The 16,438-nt window shown below is 46.8% G+C and overlaps 1 protein-coding gene across 1 annotated transcript in view; it reads left to right on the forward strand.

The window, feature by feature from the left end:
- Positions 1–16,438, forward strand: part of Pard6g (par-6 family cell polarity regulator gamma) — a 68,325-nt gene that overhangs the window by 24,315 nt on the left and 27,572 nt on the right. Inside the window, exon 2 of the mRNA XM_036204351.1 lies at positions 4,040–4,262. Coding sequence (XP_036060244.1) covers positions 4,040–4,262 — 223 coding nt within the window. The remainder of the gene's footprint in view (positions 1–4,039; positions 4,263–16,438) is intronic.

Raw genomic sequence — 16,438 nt, forward strand, 5'->3', positions numbered from 1 at the left:
CCCCTGAATTGTATAAATGACTAAAATAAGGCACCTAAGGTGTCATACTTCTGTAATTACCTCTCACCAGGCTGAGGCAAGAAAATCAAGGGTGATGTTGAGAGTGTGGCTGGAGGGTTGGGAGTGAAGATTTAGACTGGATGTGATCAAGAAATATTATACAAATTAAAATTATATATAAGCATGAAATTACAAAAGAATTAAAAATTTTAAATAAAACCAAAATGGCAAATGTAAATTAGAGAATTTACCTCTTAAAAGTTCTAGATTGAGTTATTATAATATTTATGAAATCCTGCATTTAATGAAAGTATTATTGCTCAGTGACCAGAAGAAGTGTCTTCCTATATTTTTGGTTTTGTTTTTGGTTTTTTCACTGCTCTAGATGTCCACACCAGTGTGAGCTTTGTTACGTAAACAAATCAAATGCTGCTGTAAGTGAAAGTACAGCCAGGGAGTGAGGGCTTCTGGTAAGCAGGTGAGGAAAGGGCTCTTGGATCCTCCCTGGGTCACGTGCCATGAGTAAGTCAACCATTAGCATCAGTCAGGTGACCTCTTTGCTGGGAGTTCAGTGTGAACAGTTTCTGAGTCTGATGGACATAGACAGTAGGAAAGCAGGACTTGCCACCTGGTCAGCAGAGCCATGCAGCTTTACAGCTTCTGGAAGGTAGAAAAATTCTTGGTTTTACCAAGACTTCTATGGCATTGAGGGGCACCTACTAATTCCTTCATTCCAAGGCCCCTTGTTCAATCTGATGTTAAGTGGAAAATAAAAATTTTTATTTTTTAGATGAAATGGATTGATTACATCACCTATACCCACCTCTGCCGGAACTCTGGACCTCATTAAACATACATAACAGGCTCTCTGATTGCGTGGCAAACCAATCACATAGTCAGACACAAACCAGACTTTCTTCACCTCGAGAAAAATCTGAATTGTTTTGCTTTTCCAAATTACTATAGGAAGGTCCACATTTTAGGAAAATTGTTTAAATAGCGAAAAATACTTTGAACTGTCAAGTGAAACTGAGATGGAGACATTGTTGGAGAACTTGGGTATTTAATATGTGGGCTTTATCTCACACATAATGTGGGTGCTGAATCTGCAGTGAGGAGTACTGCGAGCATACAGAGGAGGGCGTTCCTCAGGTGAGTGTGCAGTCATGCATCCTGCTGAGGATACCCAAACAAGGACTGGCTGCAAGAGAAATGTTCCTGCGGTTACATTACTCATCCTTACAGTCTTCTGTGTCTTCATTGGGAAGAAAGGGGTGTGCTCATAGACTCAGCAGAAGTCAGCTACCCAGGTGGGAAACATGCAGACTGCCCAAATAAATAAGTTATGGCTTGACTGGAAAACTAAATCAGGAAGAAATCATACAGAACATGGGTTGTAGGCTTTATCTTTTTCAAACTGTATCTTACAGTTTTTCAACCCCTATGGGTGAAGACCAGCATACTCTTCCCAGGCCACCTGTTGCTGGGGCATCCTTTGTAAAGTGCTGAGGAGAAACGACATGTTTGTCTGAGTTTGTCTGGAGCTGGGGTGAAAGAATTTAATCTGCACCTCTGACGCCAGTGGGGACAGAACAGAGCCCTTTCCTCTGCTCTTTCCAGGGCATTAGGCGTTCATAAATGTGACGAGCAACACTAATGCTGGGGCCATACTTCTTCCCCTAGTGAGTGTGTGGGAGGGCCATTCTTCTCCCCTTACTGTGTGTGTGGGAGGAGACAGTGGACTTCTGACTAGCCACTGAATGTAGCTTTTCCCAGGCCGGCATTTTGAATTGTTCCTTTGTTGGGTATCCTGGGCAGTGCAGGTAGGTCAGAGGTTGGCTTTGCTTTGGGTGACCTGCAAGAAGTGGGACCAGCAATTGCTTCCCAGGCAAGTGACTCTTCACACAGATCTCTGGATGCTGATTCCCTTAAGCCACCAGTCTCTGTATGTGAGCCCCAGACACTAGCATTTGTTACTTCTGAGAAGTTATAAAAACCACAAATTCCTGGGCTACATCCCCAAATCCAAGAGCTTTGTAGATGATTTTTGACACAAACCTCAGTGTTTGGGATGGTTTGTCCAGTGTAATGCCCAGATGATATAGTGGCTATTTATTTGTAACATTAAACATTAATCTTTGTATCTGTTAGAGCCCATTTATTTACCTCTTAATTATAATGAAGACTATTCTGAGCCAAGACCCTCAGGCCGGACTGACCATGTTGATTTCCTCCAGCTCTCAAGAGGTGACCATATGCTGTGGGCTGGGGTCCTCTGCTGTGAGCATAAGCTCTGTGTGCAGCTCCATGGTCAACGAGGTCAGGGCCGGGCTCTGCAGGAGTAAGTTGGAGCCGGGCCTTTGCGTTCGTGGCGCCGCCAGTTACTGCCCAGAGGTGGAGGGTTCATGCTCTTTTGAAAGGAAGCTGGTTCCTTTTACTCCCCATTATTCCTTTCTTTTTGTTTTTCGAGACAGGGTTTCTCTGTGTAGCTTTGCGCCTTTCCTGGAACTCACTCGGTAGCCCAGGCTGGCCTCGAACTCACAGAGATCCACCTGTCTCTGCCTCCCAAGTGCTGGGATTAAAGGCGTGCGCCACCACCGCCCGGCCATTATTCCTTTCTTTCTGTTTGCCTTTAAAAAAGAGTTTCTGTTGTCTTTACAGTTCCACACATATACGTAATGCGTTCTGACTGCTCCCTCACCCGTGCCTCTCTTAGCTTTCCCACCCCTATCGTGCTTCCTCCCTCCTCCCTGACAGGCCCATTCCGAGATCGATGACTTTGGGGTTTGCTTTGTAACCCATTTAGTTTAAACCAGGGCCATCTGTGTGACCATTAGATTACAACTGCCCCTTGAAGCCTGGTGGTGGCACCATTGGGTATACAACTGAAGGCAATGACTCCCCCTCTCCCTGAATCTGTCAGTAGCAAATAGTTAAGCAGTGATGGGTAAGCAGGCTCCCACCACCACCACCACCGAGCTCCTCCTTCATCTCTGACTGTCGAAGGGCCCATTCCTGCACAGACCCAGAGCATCTGCAACCACTGTGAGTTCATGACTGCCATGGCTGTGTCTTGCCTAGAGATAGCATTTCACGGCCCTTCTCCCTACCTTCAGCTCACATTCCTTCTGTCCCTCTTCCACAGTTGCCCAAGCTTTAGAGAGAATTTAAGGCTGAGCACTCATGGGTCACTTATTCTTAGCACCCTGTGCAGCCCTGAGCCTCCTCACTCTCCACCACTCACTAGAAAGAGAAGCGTCTCTAATTACGGCTTACAGTAGTGTTCCTGGGCATAAACATAACTATTTAGTAGACAGTTCAGTGCGTTGTCAGTGTAGCTAAATGGCAATGCTCAATTCCCCTATGGCCTTTTGTTTCCCCTGCCATGGGTTTTAACCAGGGTTCAGTACCCAGCATGGATTCCCTCCCATGGTGTGGACATTAACTCTAATCAGAAAGCAGTTGGTTACCCCTAACCATAGTGCCACTATTGCACAGGTGGTCACATTTTTTTTAACCTGGCGGGTCGATGTCATAGCTTGTAAGATTCACAGCTGATGCCCTTTTCCCCCAGAAGCTTGCATAGCATCTCCATTTTGCCCCTTGTGTGTGGGTCCTAACTTCAAATCTCTGATTTGTTGTGTTTACTTGGAGTTCCTGTAGAACCGAGGAAACTACTAAGAGGCCCTTGGGGGTGGGGAGTCTTAAAGGAAGGAAGATAATAGAACATAGGTAATTTGAAAGTAGATTCTGTAAGTGGAAAGTTTAAGCAGGGAGGGGTAGGGAACATGGGGAGGACTAATCCAAACAAAGGGGATATTTAAAAAAAAAAAAAACTATCTGAAAATCTACTACTTTAAAACCAAAATTTAAAATATACTTTATATATTTTAAATAGAATTTGACTTGCTCAGTCACAAGACCATAGCACAGGGCTGCTAGTGACCTCAAGGGGACTTAGTTACCACATTGTTCCAAGTACCTCCTTCTCACTGACTCTTCCCAGAATTTACTTGCCACGTCTCTTCTTGCCTTGCAGTTTGGGGCCGAATTCCGAAGGTTCTCCTTGGACCGTCATAAGCCTGGGAAGTTTGAAGATTTCTACCAGCTGGTTGTGCACACCCACCACATCTCCAACACTGAAGTGACCATCGGCTATGCTGATGTACACGGCGACCTGCTGCCCATCAACAATGATGACAACTTCTGCAAGGCGGTCTCCAGTGCAAACCCCTTGCTTAGGGTCTTCATCCAGAAGCGAGGTAGGAGGAAGCGGCGCTGCTCTGTTTACTCAGCACTCACTTAAGAAACAAGCAGAGCTTCTAACTCCCGCTCTCTCTATTGGGATAGGACTCTAGGATCCAGTTTCTGGCCTGTAGTAGCGGACTTTAAAATTATTTTTCAGATCAATACTAATTTGTTTAAAGGTCTTAAAGGTAGCTAAATTGCCTTCTCCAACTTAAAGAGCATTGGCCTCTGCCTTTTAAAGATGTAAGGAAAAAATAATACAAATACTTTCAGACTTTTATGAAGAATAAATAATGCTGATATTTTTTAGCATTTTAACTAGAAAGCAAGTGAATTCAGTAACAAAGAGGCATTTGTCAATATCTTAAGAGTTAAACTTGAGGGCCATACTTAGAACATGTTTTTCACACCTCTGGAAGACTAGGGAAAATATTAGCTTGAAATTGTAACTCTGCTTAACTCTAACCTCTAAAATCCTGGCCTTGTTGTAAGCAAACACTATTTTGTATTGAAATACATTACTGACATAGGCAGGTTGGTGATGGGGATGGCATGGGGATGGAGTAGGGTGCAGGGGACAGTGCTGTGAACTCATCCTGCTTACCTCTCAGAAGTGCATTTCAGGTTTCGTTTTCTTACATCTAAGCTTGGCAGAACCTTGCCACTGAAAAATATTGTGTTAAAGGAAAGAGCCAGCTGCAGGGGAAGCTTCAAAGTAGAAAAAGGACATTTTATAATCAATTTATTAATTATCATCCTTCCTCTGGGGCAGACCTACTTTGAACATTGCAAGCACTGGCCTGGAGCGGACCGCTGTGTGCAGTGTGTCTCAGCCTGAGGAGCCAGTGGAGACCCCTGTAAAGCCATACAGCAGCAAACCATGTCTGCTGCTAAGGGCCGCACCTTGGGCGTCTTTTCCCAGCTCCCTTTCGGTGTTCTTTCTGCTTCCTTCTCCCTCTTCCCTGAGGAGCAGCGTGGCATTTCCAAAGCTGGCTTTTTCAGTGTGAGCACATCTGTCATCTGAGCTCAAATCCTTGTCGTGGGTTCCACCATCCTTTCTGGGCTTGGTGGAAAGAGCCAGAGCAAGCCACTGTAGTGTGCGGAGTGAAGAAATGGAAGACCAAGGTGTGGAGCTGGCTGTGGGGCTCAGAACTGTTAGCCAGGCCTCTGTGTCCTGCACCCTGTTGTCTTCATTTGCAAGCTAGGAGTGACAGTGGCCTGCTCACAAGGTTACTGTGAAGTGTGACACATTGCATGCCAATGACAGTCGGCGGCCCGGAAATGCTTTTAGTATTCTTACTTGTGCTGATGGGGTACAGTAGGGCACTCCTGACCTCACTTTAGTCCAGTTTCCTGGCACAAAATCAGAACACATTGGCATCTCTGAGATAGCAGAATCTGCATGTTGCTGATGATGCTGAGAGACTGGTTCGGAGCAATTAGGAAACGTTGGGAATCAAGACTCGTGTGGCTCTCTGTAGCCTACAGTGCCCCTCTTGTCCCTTCTCTATCCTCTGTGGTAGCCACAGCTGGTCCTGGCTACACATCTGCATCCTGGTACCCCATCCTGGAACTCTGCCCATCACACCACTGGAAAATTCATCTATTGACACTCCGCCTTCTCGGAAAGGCCAGTTCAATCGGCTCATGTTCTCCTCTGCCTGTCTGTCCTCTTCTTTTCTCTGGATGTTACCTATTACAGGTTCCTAGAGTGGCTTGTGATCCATCTCCACCAGACTACCAGGCCCCTGGGCCAGTTCTTGGCTGTGCCTCAGTGACCACAGCTCATGGCCTCACTCACAAGGGGCAGGTAAAGGGGTGAAGGCTCTGGGAGTTGGCATCCATGCACACAGGCCTTGTTACCCATCATGAAGGAAGCTAGTGTTTTGATCCTCCTGGGCTGTGGAGTGGGGGCTCTGAAGTTCTGGCAGAGGCTGGCTTGAGTGAGGTATGCCCCTCACCATGGAGCTGCTGAACCTGCAGTCAGACTGGGAGTTCAGGTCTGCATGTTGCAGGTGGGACTGTATCAGCCTCCCCCACAGTTCAGGGGGCTTTTCCTCCTTCAACATGTAGGCTGAGACTCAGGACCCTTTCAGTATTATTTATTTTTTCCTTATTATTATTATTTTTCCTCTGCCCTGAGTAGCTGCATGGCATTTCAAAGCTGGCTTTTTCATATTATATAAGCTCAGATCCTTCTCATGGGCCCTACCATCCACATAAAGACTTGCACACAGTACCAGTCACAACAGCCTAAGAGTTAACCAAAGCCAAGAATCTACCCACCAGTGAGCAGATGATGAAGTGTACATATCCGTGCAAGCAAATGTTATTCTGCCGTAAGAGAGAGCTAAGTACTACTTCACAGCAGTGATGGTCACAAACAGTATGCTCGGGGAACTAAGCCAGGACCCAGGGCCACTTACCGTGATCCCATTATTCAAATGATCTGTAGTTAAAAACTTACCTGCTTCTAATATTGACTTATGACCCTAAGTCGACACTAACTGTGGCTCTGTGGTCATTGGAGAACATGCACGCAGAGTGGAGAAATACTGAGCCACTCGATGTGAAGGTAGCATGGCAAAGCACTTCATGCTGTCTTAGCTGCTCCCAGCTCCATGGCTCACACACTCTGTCCACTGCCAACATTGTCACTTTTGTTTTGTTTTGCCTTTTGTTGGTGATTTCACTCTTTCAAATGGCCAAATGGCCGAGGGCTGACGTGGTATCTAACGTCCTCAGCTCAGGAGGTTGTGGTGTGCCTCATGGAGATGTCATCATGTTAGAGAAGCTGCATTCAGGCCCTCTGGCCACAAGCTCAGGAAATACTAAACACAGTGTCTTTAGACAGAATTCAGGTGATGTAGCTAGCAACAGGTTGTTGACAGCGTTCTGATTGGAGTCTTGTGATAACCTGAGCATATCTCTCTCCAGGGATCATGGCTCTGAACTTACTAACTCACTGTTCTTAGTGACTTTACAGAAAGAAAGAACTCTTAATGATGAGTTTGCTGTATGTGAAAAGTCCAGGATGAGCAGATTCATGGAGACAAACTGTTGATTCAGGCTAGGAAGATGCCCCAGACATTGAAGTCCCTGCCACACAAGCATGAGGCCTTGAGTTTGGACCCCCTAGTACCCATGCAAAAAGCCAGGGATGGCAATGTGTGTGTAACCCCAGTGCTGGGGCCAGGCAGTCAGCTGAGATAAAACACTGTGACCAAAAGCAACCTAGGGAGGGCCTCTCTGCTTACAGTTCCCCAGTCCACCCCTGAGGAAATGCGGGGCAGGAACTCAAACAAGGCAGGAACTTGGAAGCAGGGGCTGATGCATAGAGCATGGAAGAGTGCTGCTTACTGGTTTGCTCCTCATGGCTTGCTCAGTTTGCTTTAATATATACCCCAGGACCACCTGCCCAGGGATGACACCATTCACCATGGACTGGGCCCTCCCACATCAATCACTAGTTAAGAAAATGAAACATAGGCTGGCCTACAGGCCAGTCTGGTGTGGACATTTTCTCATTGAGGTTTCCTCTTCCCAAATGACTCCTGTTTGTCAATTTAAAGAAAAAACAAACAAACAAACCCACAGCCAGCACAAGGCAGATCCCTGCAGGGCATCCAGCCTAGCTGAAATGATGCACTTTGGGTTCAGTGAGAGACTTTTTCTCAAAAAATAAAGGTAGAGAATGATCAAGGAAAGACACGCGACGCCAGCCTCTGGCCTGAGCATAAACATGCATGTGCACTGGCTAATAAGTACATAGCCACACATGCACATCACAGGCGGTAAAAATGTTTCAGGATCAGAGATCTCTCTGAATATGAAATGGTGCACTTGAATCAGTCTGAATCAGACTGATGGCAGTCACGGTGCTCTCCTGGTCTAAGATACACTTTTTAGCAGGAGGACCTCAGGGGTTTCTCCAGCTTTTACTTCCAGAGTTCAGCCGTCCTTACTATGTGTGGCTACTTTGAGGTTTTTTGTTTTTGTTTTTGTTTTTCAAGGGATGGCATCATGGAGACATCAGAAACTCTAGTCTGTAAATGTGGCTCATCCTGTCCCGAATACTTTGACTTTTTGGTTAACATATTTGTTTGAAAGTTTTAAAAAAATCATCTCTTTCCCTGATAGTCAGAAACTTCCTGGGTATTTCTTCTAACCTTCAGGTGTGAGCCATGCTCAGGTATGAGCCATACCCCAAATGTGTGCTGAGCCCAGCTGTGACCCATGCTCTAGATACGAGCTGTGTCTGGGTATGAGCCATGCTTCAGGTATATGCAATGCCCCAGTGTCAGCAGTACTGTGGTGTGATCTAGGCCCAGATAGGAATGGGTCCCAAGTGTGAGCCTCGTCCAGGTAGAATATTTGACATTCTTCTGATAAAGTGTTCTCAAGCACTCTTGTGGCAGGGCTTATGGGACATACAGGTCCAAGGTCCCCACTTACAGAAAAGGCTGCTTTGGGACCCAGACAATCAGCCAGGAACCACCTGCCTTTTGTCCTACTGGGTCCTGGTCAGGGGATGTTTTCTTGAAGACTACTATATAGCTTTCTGACCGTGGAGGCTTGGGAAGGGTGTACAGCAGGCCCTTGGCTTCAGCCCTACCAACTTCTTGCAGACTTCTTTCTTCTACATTTGTTGGCTTCTGCCATCATCTTTCCAGGTTCCAGGGCAGCTCTTAAAAATCCTGGGCATTTCTCTTTGGTTAATAACTGCTTCCATTCTGCTCTTCACATTAATGCTCTGTCCATGTGAGTAAGGACGGCAGCAGGCCCAGAACAAAGGGCTCAGATTGCATGGGTTTGCATGCCTAGGTTGCAGCCCTGATGAGTTTCAGTGAGTTTGCATGCCTAGGTTGCAGCCCTGGTGAGTTTCAGTGAGTTTGCATACCTAGGTTGCAGCCCTGGTGAGTTTCAGTGAGTTTGCATGCCTAGGTTGCAGCCCTGGTGAGTTTCAGTGAGTTTGCATACCTAGGTTGCAGCCCTGATGAGTTTCAGTGAGTTTGCATGCCTAGGTTGCAGCCCTGATGAGTTTCAGTGAGTTTGCATGCCTAGGTTGCAGCCCTGATGAGTTTCAGTGAGTTTGCATACCTAGGTTGCAGCCCTGGTGAGTTTCAGTGAGTTTGCATACCTAGGTTGCAGCCCTGGTGAGTTTCAGTGAGTTTGCATGCTTAGGTTGCAGCCCTGGTGAGTTTCAGTGAGTTTGCATGCTTAGGTTGCAGCCCTGGTGAGTTTCAGTGAGTTTGCATGCCTAGGTTGCAGCGCTGGTGAGTTTCAGTGAGTTTGCATGCTTAGGTTGCAGCCCTGGTGAGTTTCAGTGGCTCATTTTTCTACTTGCCTGCCTTTCCCTCTCCCCCTCCCTAGTGGGTGCAGGAGCACTTGGGAAGCTGCTGTTAGTGAGTGAACAGAGGACTGAGGCCAGTATAGACACTAACATTGTTACCACTAATTCATTAAGACCTTCAAACACCAGCGGTGCCATTATCTTGTCTATCTCCAAGTCATACCCAGGGCAGAGTAGGCTAGGGCAGTGGTAGGGTGAGGGTTCCTAAAAATAAACATACATGTTGCTCAGGCGCATGTGGCTCTTAGCTGTTCTGGGCATTTGGGATTCTTAGAATAAGCAAAACTCATTTGCAAATGCTTAGATTGATCAGAAAATTGTACGAGGTTACATTTGCTTGTATTTCATTTAATTGAGTTGCTGTGAAACGTAAGAAGGAATGTTCTTCAAAGTAAGTAGAACGGTTGTGACTTTGGTTACAGACCCTCACAGAGTTTTAAAGTGTCAGGCCCAAGAACTCTGCTCACTGTTTTTCTTGGATTCTTAATGTGTTGGCTCTTGGTAGGAGGGTTACTTAGCAGGAACCATCAGTGCGCGGTCAGAACCCCGAGTTACTCTCCTCTGAGGCTGACTAGTACTGCTCTAAGGGACATTTTGCTGCATTGGGCCCATTATATTATTATGTCCCTGTGCTCACAGGGACAGGCGTGGAGCTGGCTCGCACCTCTCTGGTACTACCACGGAATCCGGGAAGCTCTGGTGTTTGGGAAATTTCCTTTCTCTATCATTTCTATGCTTTTGTTTTGTTTTCTTTTGTTTTTTAAAAAGGCCAAGAGGGCCTCTGACTACAGCAGCGTGGGAACATGGAGGAGACAACAGGCTTGCCTGCCTGCTGCCCTGTCCTAGAGTAGGCGTGGGGGGAATGTGCTGAGGCAGCTGGTAGAAAGCCACACACCAGAGGTACCCAGCACCCAGAGGAACGTGCCTGTCTGGGGACCCACGCACAGCCAGCCCGTAAGCCTCAGCTTGTTGTCTGTTCGAGTCCTCGTGTCCTTCCTACCCAGCTTGTCTATGATTAGCATATTCTCTAGTGGGCCACAGCAGGGACCTGATGTGCACATGGTGAGATTTCACACTCAAGGAGCTGATGCTTTTTCCTCTCTACTCAGAGCCGCTTTTACACAGTCAGCCTATAATTTGGTTTCTTGCTTTCTAAGTGTCATATGTCATAAATAGACCTAATTGCAGAATGCTTTATAAAATGTTTTTTGAAGACTTTACTGTTTGTGACATATTTGTTGTAAGAAATTCAGGTGACATGAAAATAATTCCCTGCCCCAAGACAACATTTAGCATTTGGCAAGATTGTTCCAGGCTTTAGATGTGGTATCCCATAAACAAGTCATCGTATCCATGCCATGGAGATTGCCTTGGCCTGGCATTGTCCTTTTGCGGCTCTGTGTGGATGAGCATCAATCACCCTGTCATGATTGAACATAAATGCCACCAATACCTTTGACACTGACCTCCCAGTTTTTCTTCATTCTAAGCTATGTTGAGCAGTCCTATAGAGCTGTCAGTTTCTCTCTTGGGATAAATTAATAAATATATTCTTGCTGGATTAGATGGTAGGTTTGAGCAAAGGTGCATAATTCCCAGTGTTCCTGCCCCCAGGAGGATCTCAGTGTGACATTTGAAGCATCTTTGAACATGGTCATGTCCTATGGAAACTTGTGGTCTTTAAATTTGTCTTCTTGGACACAATGGCAAAGGCCAACCCTCCTGTCAGAATGACTGACACTACACAAATGGCGGCCACCCCTGAGCTTCTATGAGCCTTGGGATCCTGGCTCCCCGGCATCTGCTGTGTAGTGATGTTCCTGTTGGCCTCGCCTTTGTGACTGTAGAGTCTGACTTCTGTCACATGTCATCTGTGGGTACATCTCATATGAGCAAGTCCTTTGATGGGATCATTGATTTGCTGTCACTTTGCCCAATGTATTGGAAGGCTCAAAACTGTCATCTTGTTTCTTCTCTCTGTGACATCAGAGTTGCTCACTGGGTGACAGTACATAGGATTTTGTAGATGAATTTCTAAACAGTCTTATTAAATAAGAAACACAGAGCCAAATACAGAGGTAATAGCCGAAGAGGTCAGAGAACTAACCAAGAGCCACGACTACCTTATCTTACCATCTCGCCGCTGCCGCCATCATCATCGCTTCCCCAGAGAGAGAGCTTCTTCCTGCCTGACCTGCGCTTTTATTGCTCTCCTGTTCTGTCTTCTCATTGGCTCTAAGCCCAGCCACATGACTTGCTCTTCACTGCCTGTCTATACAGACTTCCTGGTCTCTATGGCTGATACTGAGATTAAAGACTCAAGGGTCACCATGCTTGGCTGTGTCCTTGACCACACAGAGACTCTGCCTGCCATGTGATTGGATTAAGGGTGTGGGCTACCACCACCGGACTCTGCTTATGGCTCACTATGTGACCTCTGACCTCCAGGCAAACTTTATTTATTAACATACAAATAAAATCACATTTCAGCACAATTGAAATATCACCACAGGTTTATATATAAATTTAGGCTGATGATAGCCTGGAGCCAAAATGATTGGTTTTCAGACTTAATTCAAAGACAGCATGTCTTTTATTGGACAAAAATAATGTAATATATCATCTAAGAGGGGTATGTTCCTCTGCTTCCAGAGTAAGTAAGGGTCACATCATGTGGGTTACTGGCTATTTCAGATGTGAGGAATTCTTCAGCCAGCTACAGTGGCTGCTGTATAGACCTGTACCCTACCTACACCACTCGGATGCTGTTCGGTGACTGTAAGGCCACCAGTGAGGTCTTGTCTGATGGCGAACTAACTCCGATGTGCAAACTAGAGTGTTTATCCATGTCCCCATAAGCTTGGTGGCTCTCCTGGGTACTGTGGTGAGCAGATCAAGAACGGTATCAGCTCTCTCAGCGCCAGTCTCTGCCATTGGGGGTCGTGTGCTAAAAGAAAACTGAGCAGTGTGATTTCAGTAATTGTGGGGTTGGGGAGAAAACCAGGCATACTGTCATGCATCTCTGGGAACCACTTGCAGAATGGGTGCTAGAGTAAGGCCTCCTGAGAGACCAGCAGAGCTGCTTATGCAGACAGAGAAGGCCAGCAGAGACAGTAGGCGGGAGCAGACCTGTGTGCTAGTTAGTGGACCTCCCCACAAGGCATGCAAACTCTGCTATCCAGAGGTTTCCAGTGATGGCTACAGAGCTAACCACAGGGTCTGACAGTGTAGGGGTCCCCCAAGTAGACCTGCTGTGGACCCCACTCACATCCAGAAGGTCAGTGCATGAACTCCAGTTGGTGAGGTTTGGTAGAATCGTCTTGCACTGACAGGGATAGGTGAAATTTCAGCATGGCTCCCTCCACCCTCAGCAGGGTGACGGATTTCTAGGTCCTTGCTGGGTCACTGACCACAGGTGTTGCCTGGGGTCATTTGCTTCAGCACAGAGATTTTGGAAACATGATCTCTCAAAAGTCAAAGTCTTGTTTTGTCCCCTTTGACCTAGATGGCTGCCAGGTTAACAACCTTTATACCACAGAATCTAGAGCCCTCCACAAAAATCCCAGCATATAGGCCATCATCATCACCAGTACAGAACTAACACTTCTTCCCTTCATGTGTATCCCACCTCCAGCAGCACTCTGATGGGCTTGTCATGCACTCACCTCAGAACTTTACAGGCTTTGGCACCTCAAGATACAGATTCTGATGAAATGTCAGTGGAGTGGTCCAGTTAGAGAATTGGTCACAGAGCTTCCTTTCTTATTAGGCACCTACTGTGTGCTCGGAACTCTGCTGCCTCCTAGGGGTACAAAGTCAAGGCTCCTGCCCTTGAGTGTCCTGCAGCCCAGGAGTGCACTTTCTCCAGGTGCCAAGGATGTGCTCAGGATGAGCAGGGCATGCTGTGAAGGAAGGATGGGAAAGAAGCTTATAGCATCAGGACCAGCTCAGAAGACTTTGTGAGGAGGCAGAGCCAGTGTCATTGGAGACTGGACTGTGGAGTGAGAACAGGGGCATCTGGAACAGACACAAGGTCATGTAGAATGTCAGCAAGGTGAAGGTCAGCTCCCAGGTGCCAGCAGAAGTATGCACTGGGAAGACATGCTAGGAATGCTGGGAGCTACAATCTCCATGAGTATTGATGAAATTATTAAGGCCACTCCACATAGTTAAAAGGGAGGTTTATTTTGTGGGGTAACTTACAAATGAAGGAATAGGTTGCAGGGTCTGGGAAAGGTATGGCACAGTCCGGCGGTGTTCTCTGGAGAACTCTGCTCTGTCTACCTCCAGCGTCCAGGATCCTGGAACCAAGAGAGCCCCGGCATCCAGAACTCAGGTCTTTAACGTCTTCTCTCAGCCCCGCCTTGTAGGCGTGACCATTACCGAAGCTTCAGTGGGGGTTGGAACTTCCAGGTCAAAGCTGGAATGACTATCCACTACATCTCCCCCTTTTGTCTAAATAAGAAGGTTCTAACCTAATACAAGACTATATAGAAAGGGATGGTTATCAAATATTGTCAAGGAGTAATGAGGGATAATGACCTAGATAAGATGGAACTACAATCCAAGAGGACAATATTAAGCAAGAAACACATACTAAAATCCAGAGAAGTCTAGGGCATGGGTAAATGGCATGTTACAAAGATCATTCCAAAAGGTGTCCTATCCTAAAGAACCTGAATCTAATACTTAAGTTCTATCTAAGATATTGTATACATATACTAAGTTGTAACTGTAACTGTTAGTCTTTAATCTCATCAAAGACCTGAGAAGGAATATAATGGTACCTGAGAAATGGAAGATGGATGAGAAATGGAAGATTCCTGCTCAGGACTCAACAGAGAGAAGGCAGGAGATCATACGTAGCAGCGGGAGCAGGGAAGTGCTGCCTCAGACCATGGTTTCCAGATCCCTGCTTGAAACCACCTAAGTCATACCTTGCCCCCTTCTAATGCTGGGCTTGAGGCGCCCAGCTCTCTGCCTGCCTTTTTCCACCTTATTCACTTCCCAGACTCCAGCCTGTCTTCCAGCCTGTCGTGGACAACCCCCACACTCCACCTGTCACTCCTTAGGTCTCCAAGGGTAGTCCTGGACCCCAGCTAGGCCAGACTGGCCCCCACTGTCACTTCTTCCCCTGCTGTCACACAGCTCACACCCAGTAGTAGTGTCACAGCCACGGTGGTCTCCTCCGAGAGAATTCACTGAGCACATCCCAATTAAAGTGCCGTTCTGAGCCTCCAGAGGGCCCTCAGAATACCTTACCTCAGTTTCTCTGTCCGCCATGCCATTCTCCACTTGTTCTCACAGAAAGCTACCACCTTCCAGCTTCCTCCTGTGTAGGAATTCGGACTTCAGGAACCCTCAGACCTCGTTCCCCACGTGTGGCTTTATGTGATCTGGGTTCACCCCAGCCCTCAGCCCCAGGAATTTTGGGCCATAGCCTGTGGCCCAGCTTCTGCACGACTCAGCACATTGAGGCCCCTATACTGCCACCTGAAAGCATACAGGACCCTTATTTCTATGTACTATGTGAAGAAGTCCGTTGCAGACATGATTTACTTCTGGTTTGGAGTCCAGAGATATAAAAATTTCCACCGTGAACTCTTTTTTTCCAGAAACATAGGGGAGAGTTGGGTTTATTTGTGAAGAAGTCCGTTACAGACATGATTTACTTCTGGTTTGGAGTCCAGAGATATAAAAATTTCCATCGTGAACTCTTTTTTTTCCAGAAACAGGGGAGAGTTGGGTTTCCTCTTGCACGGCACTTTTCTCTTCCTGTTTTGCCCTCTCTGTACTTCCCACCTCCCCTGTGGGAAAGTGGTTCAGCGCTGGGGTCACCACCTGTGCGCCAGTGCTCACCCTCCAGCCGCGCTATTGCCGCTAACAAACACGGGCAGAGAGGGGGAGGACTCCCATTAAACTCGGAACTGTTTACTTCAGTGTTGTTTTTGTGGAGCAGTGATCTGGGGTGTGCTCACCCTGGCTGTGTCCAGCCACATTTCAGCCATGGAGCTTGGCTATAGGGCATAAGTGAGTAAAGGCTGAAGACAGACTTTATGAAATTAGAAAGGATAGTAGTAATACTAGCTCATGTTGATTTGCTTTTTATAAAATATTATTATAAATTCATCATCTCAGCCATATGTGTTTCAGGGGCATTCAGCTTGTCCACACTGTAAACATGCCACCACTCACCTCAGAACTTTATAGTCTTTGGTACCTCAAGGAACAGATTCCTATAAAATGTCAGTGAGCACTTTTGAAATTGCTACCTGTCTGTGGCCTCATCCAATATTCCAGATCAAAGGCAAGCAGTTAGATTTTTTTCAAAAAGCAAATCACTTGAGAAATACTTGTCTCATGCTAAAAAGTCACTGAGTTCCTCAAGACCCTGGGCCCTTGCCCACTGACAGTGACCACCTTGCCCACTGTGTCTCATCCCTGGCTCCCACGCATAGACACTGCCTGGGAAAGGGGTAGGAAATATGGAGCTAGCACTCTGTGATTTGACTAGGGTTCACAGTGTACACACTGAGACCAGGAGGGCGCTTCCCAGCGCATGTCAGGACATGCAGAGTGCCCATCGTCTCCCTGGGCCTTTCTGAACCAGAAAAACATCCTCTCTGTTAGGAAATGAGTCTGGAGATTCCAGTATTCCACCTTCAGTCTGTGAGGAGCAGGGCCCCGAACTGACAGCCCTGTCATTCCTGCTCCGGAAAGATCTCTGGAATCCATCTCTCTCCATCCTTCTCCTCCCTCCCAGATGGCAGTGAGGGAAGACCACAGCCAGACCACAGGTCAAGTGCCCAGGATAGGTCCTGTGTACAGGCTTGTGGG

This window comes from Onychomys torridus, chromosome 13 (genome assembly GCF_903995425.1).
Source record: "Onychomys torridus chromosome 13, mOncTor1.1, whole genome shotgun sequence".
Classification (NCBI taxonomy): domain Eukaryota; kingdom Metazoa; phylum Chordata; class Mammalia; order Rodentia; family Cricetidae; genus Onychomys; species Onychomys torridus.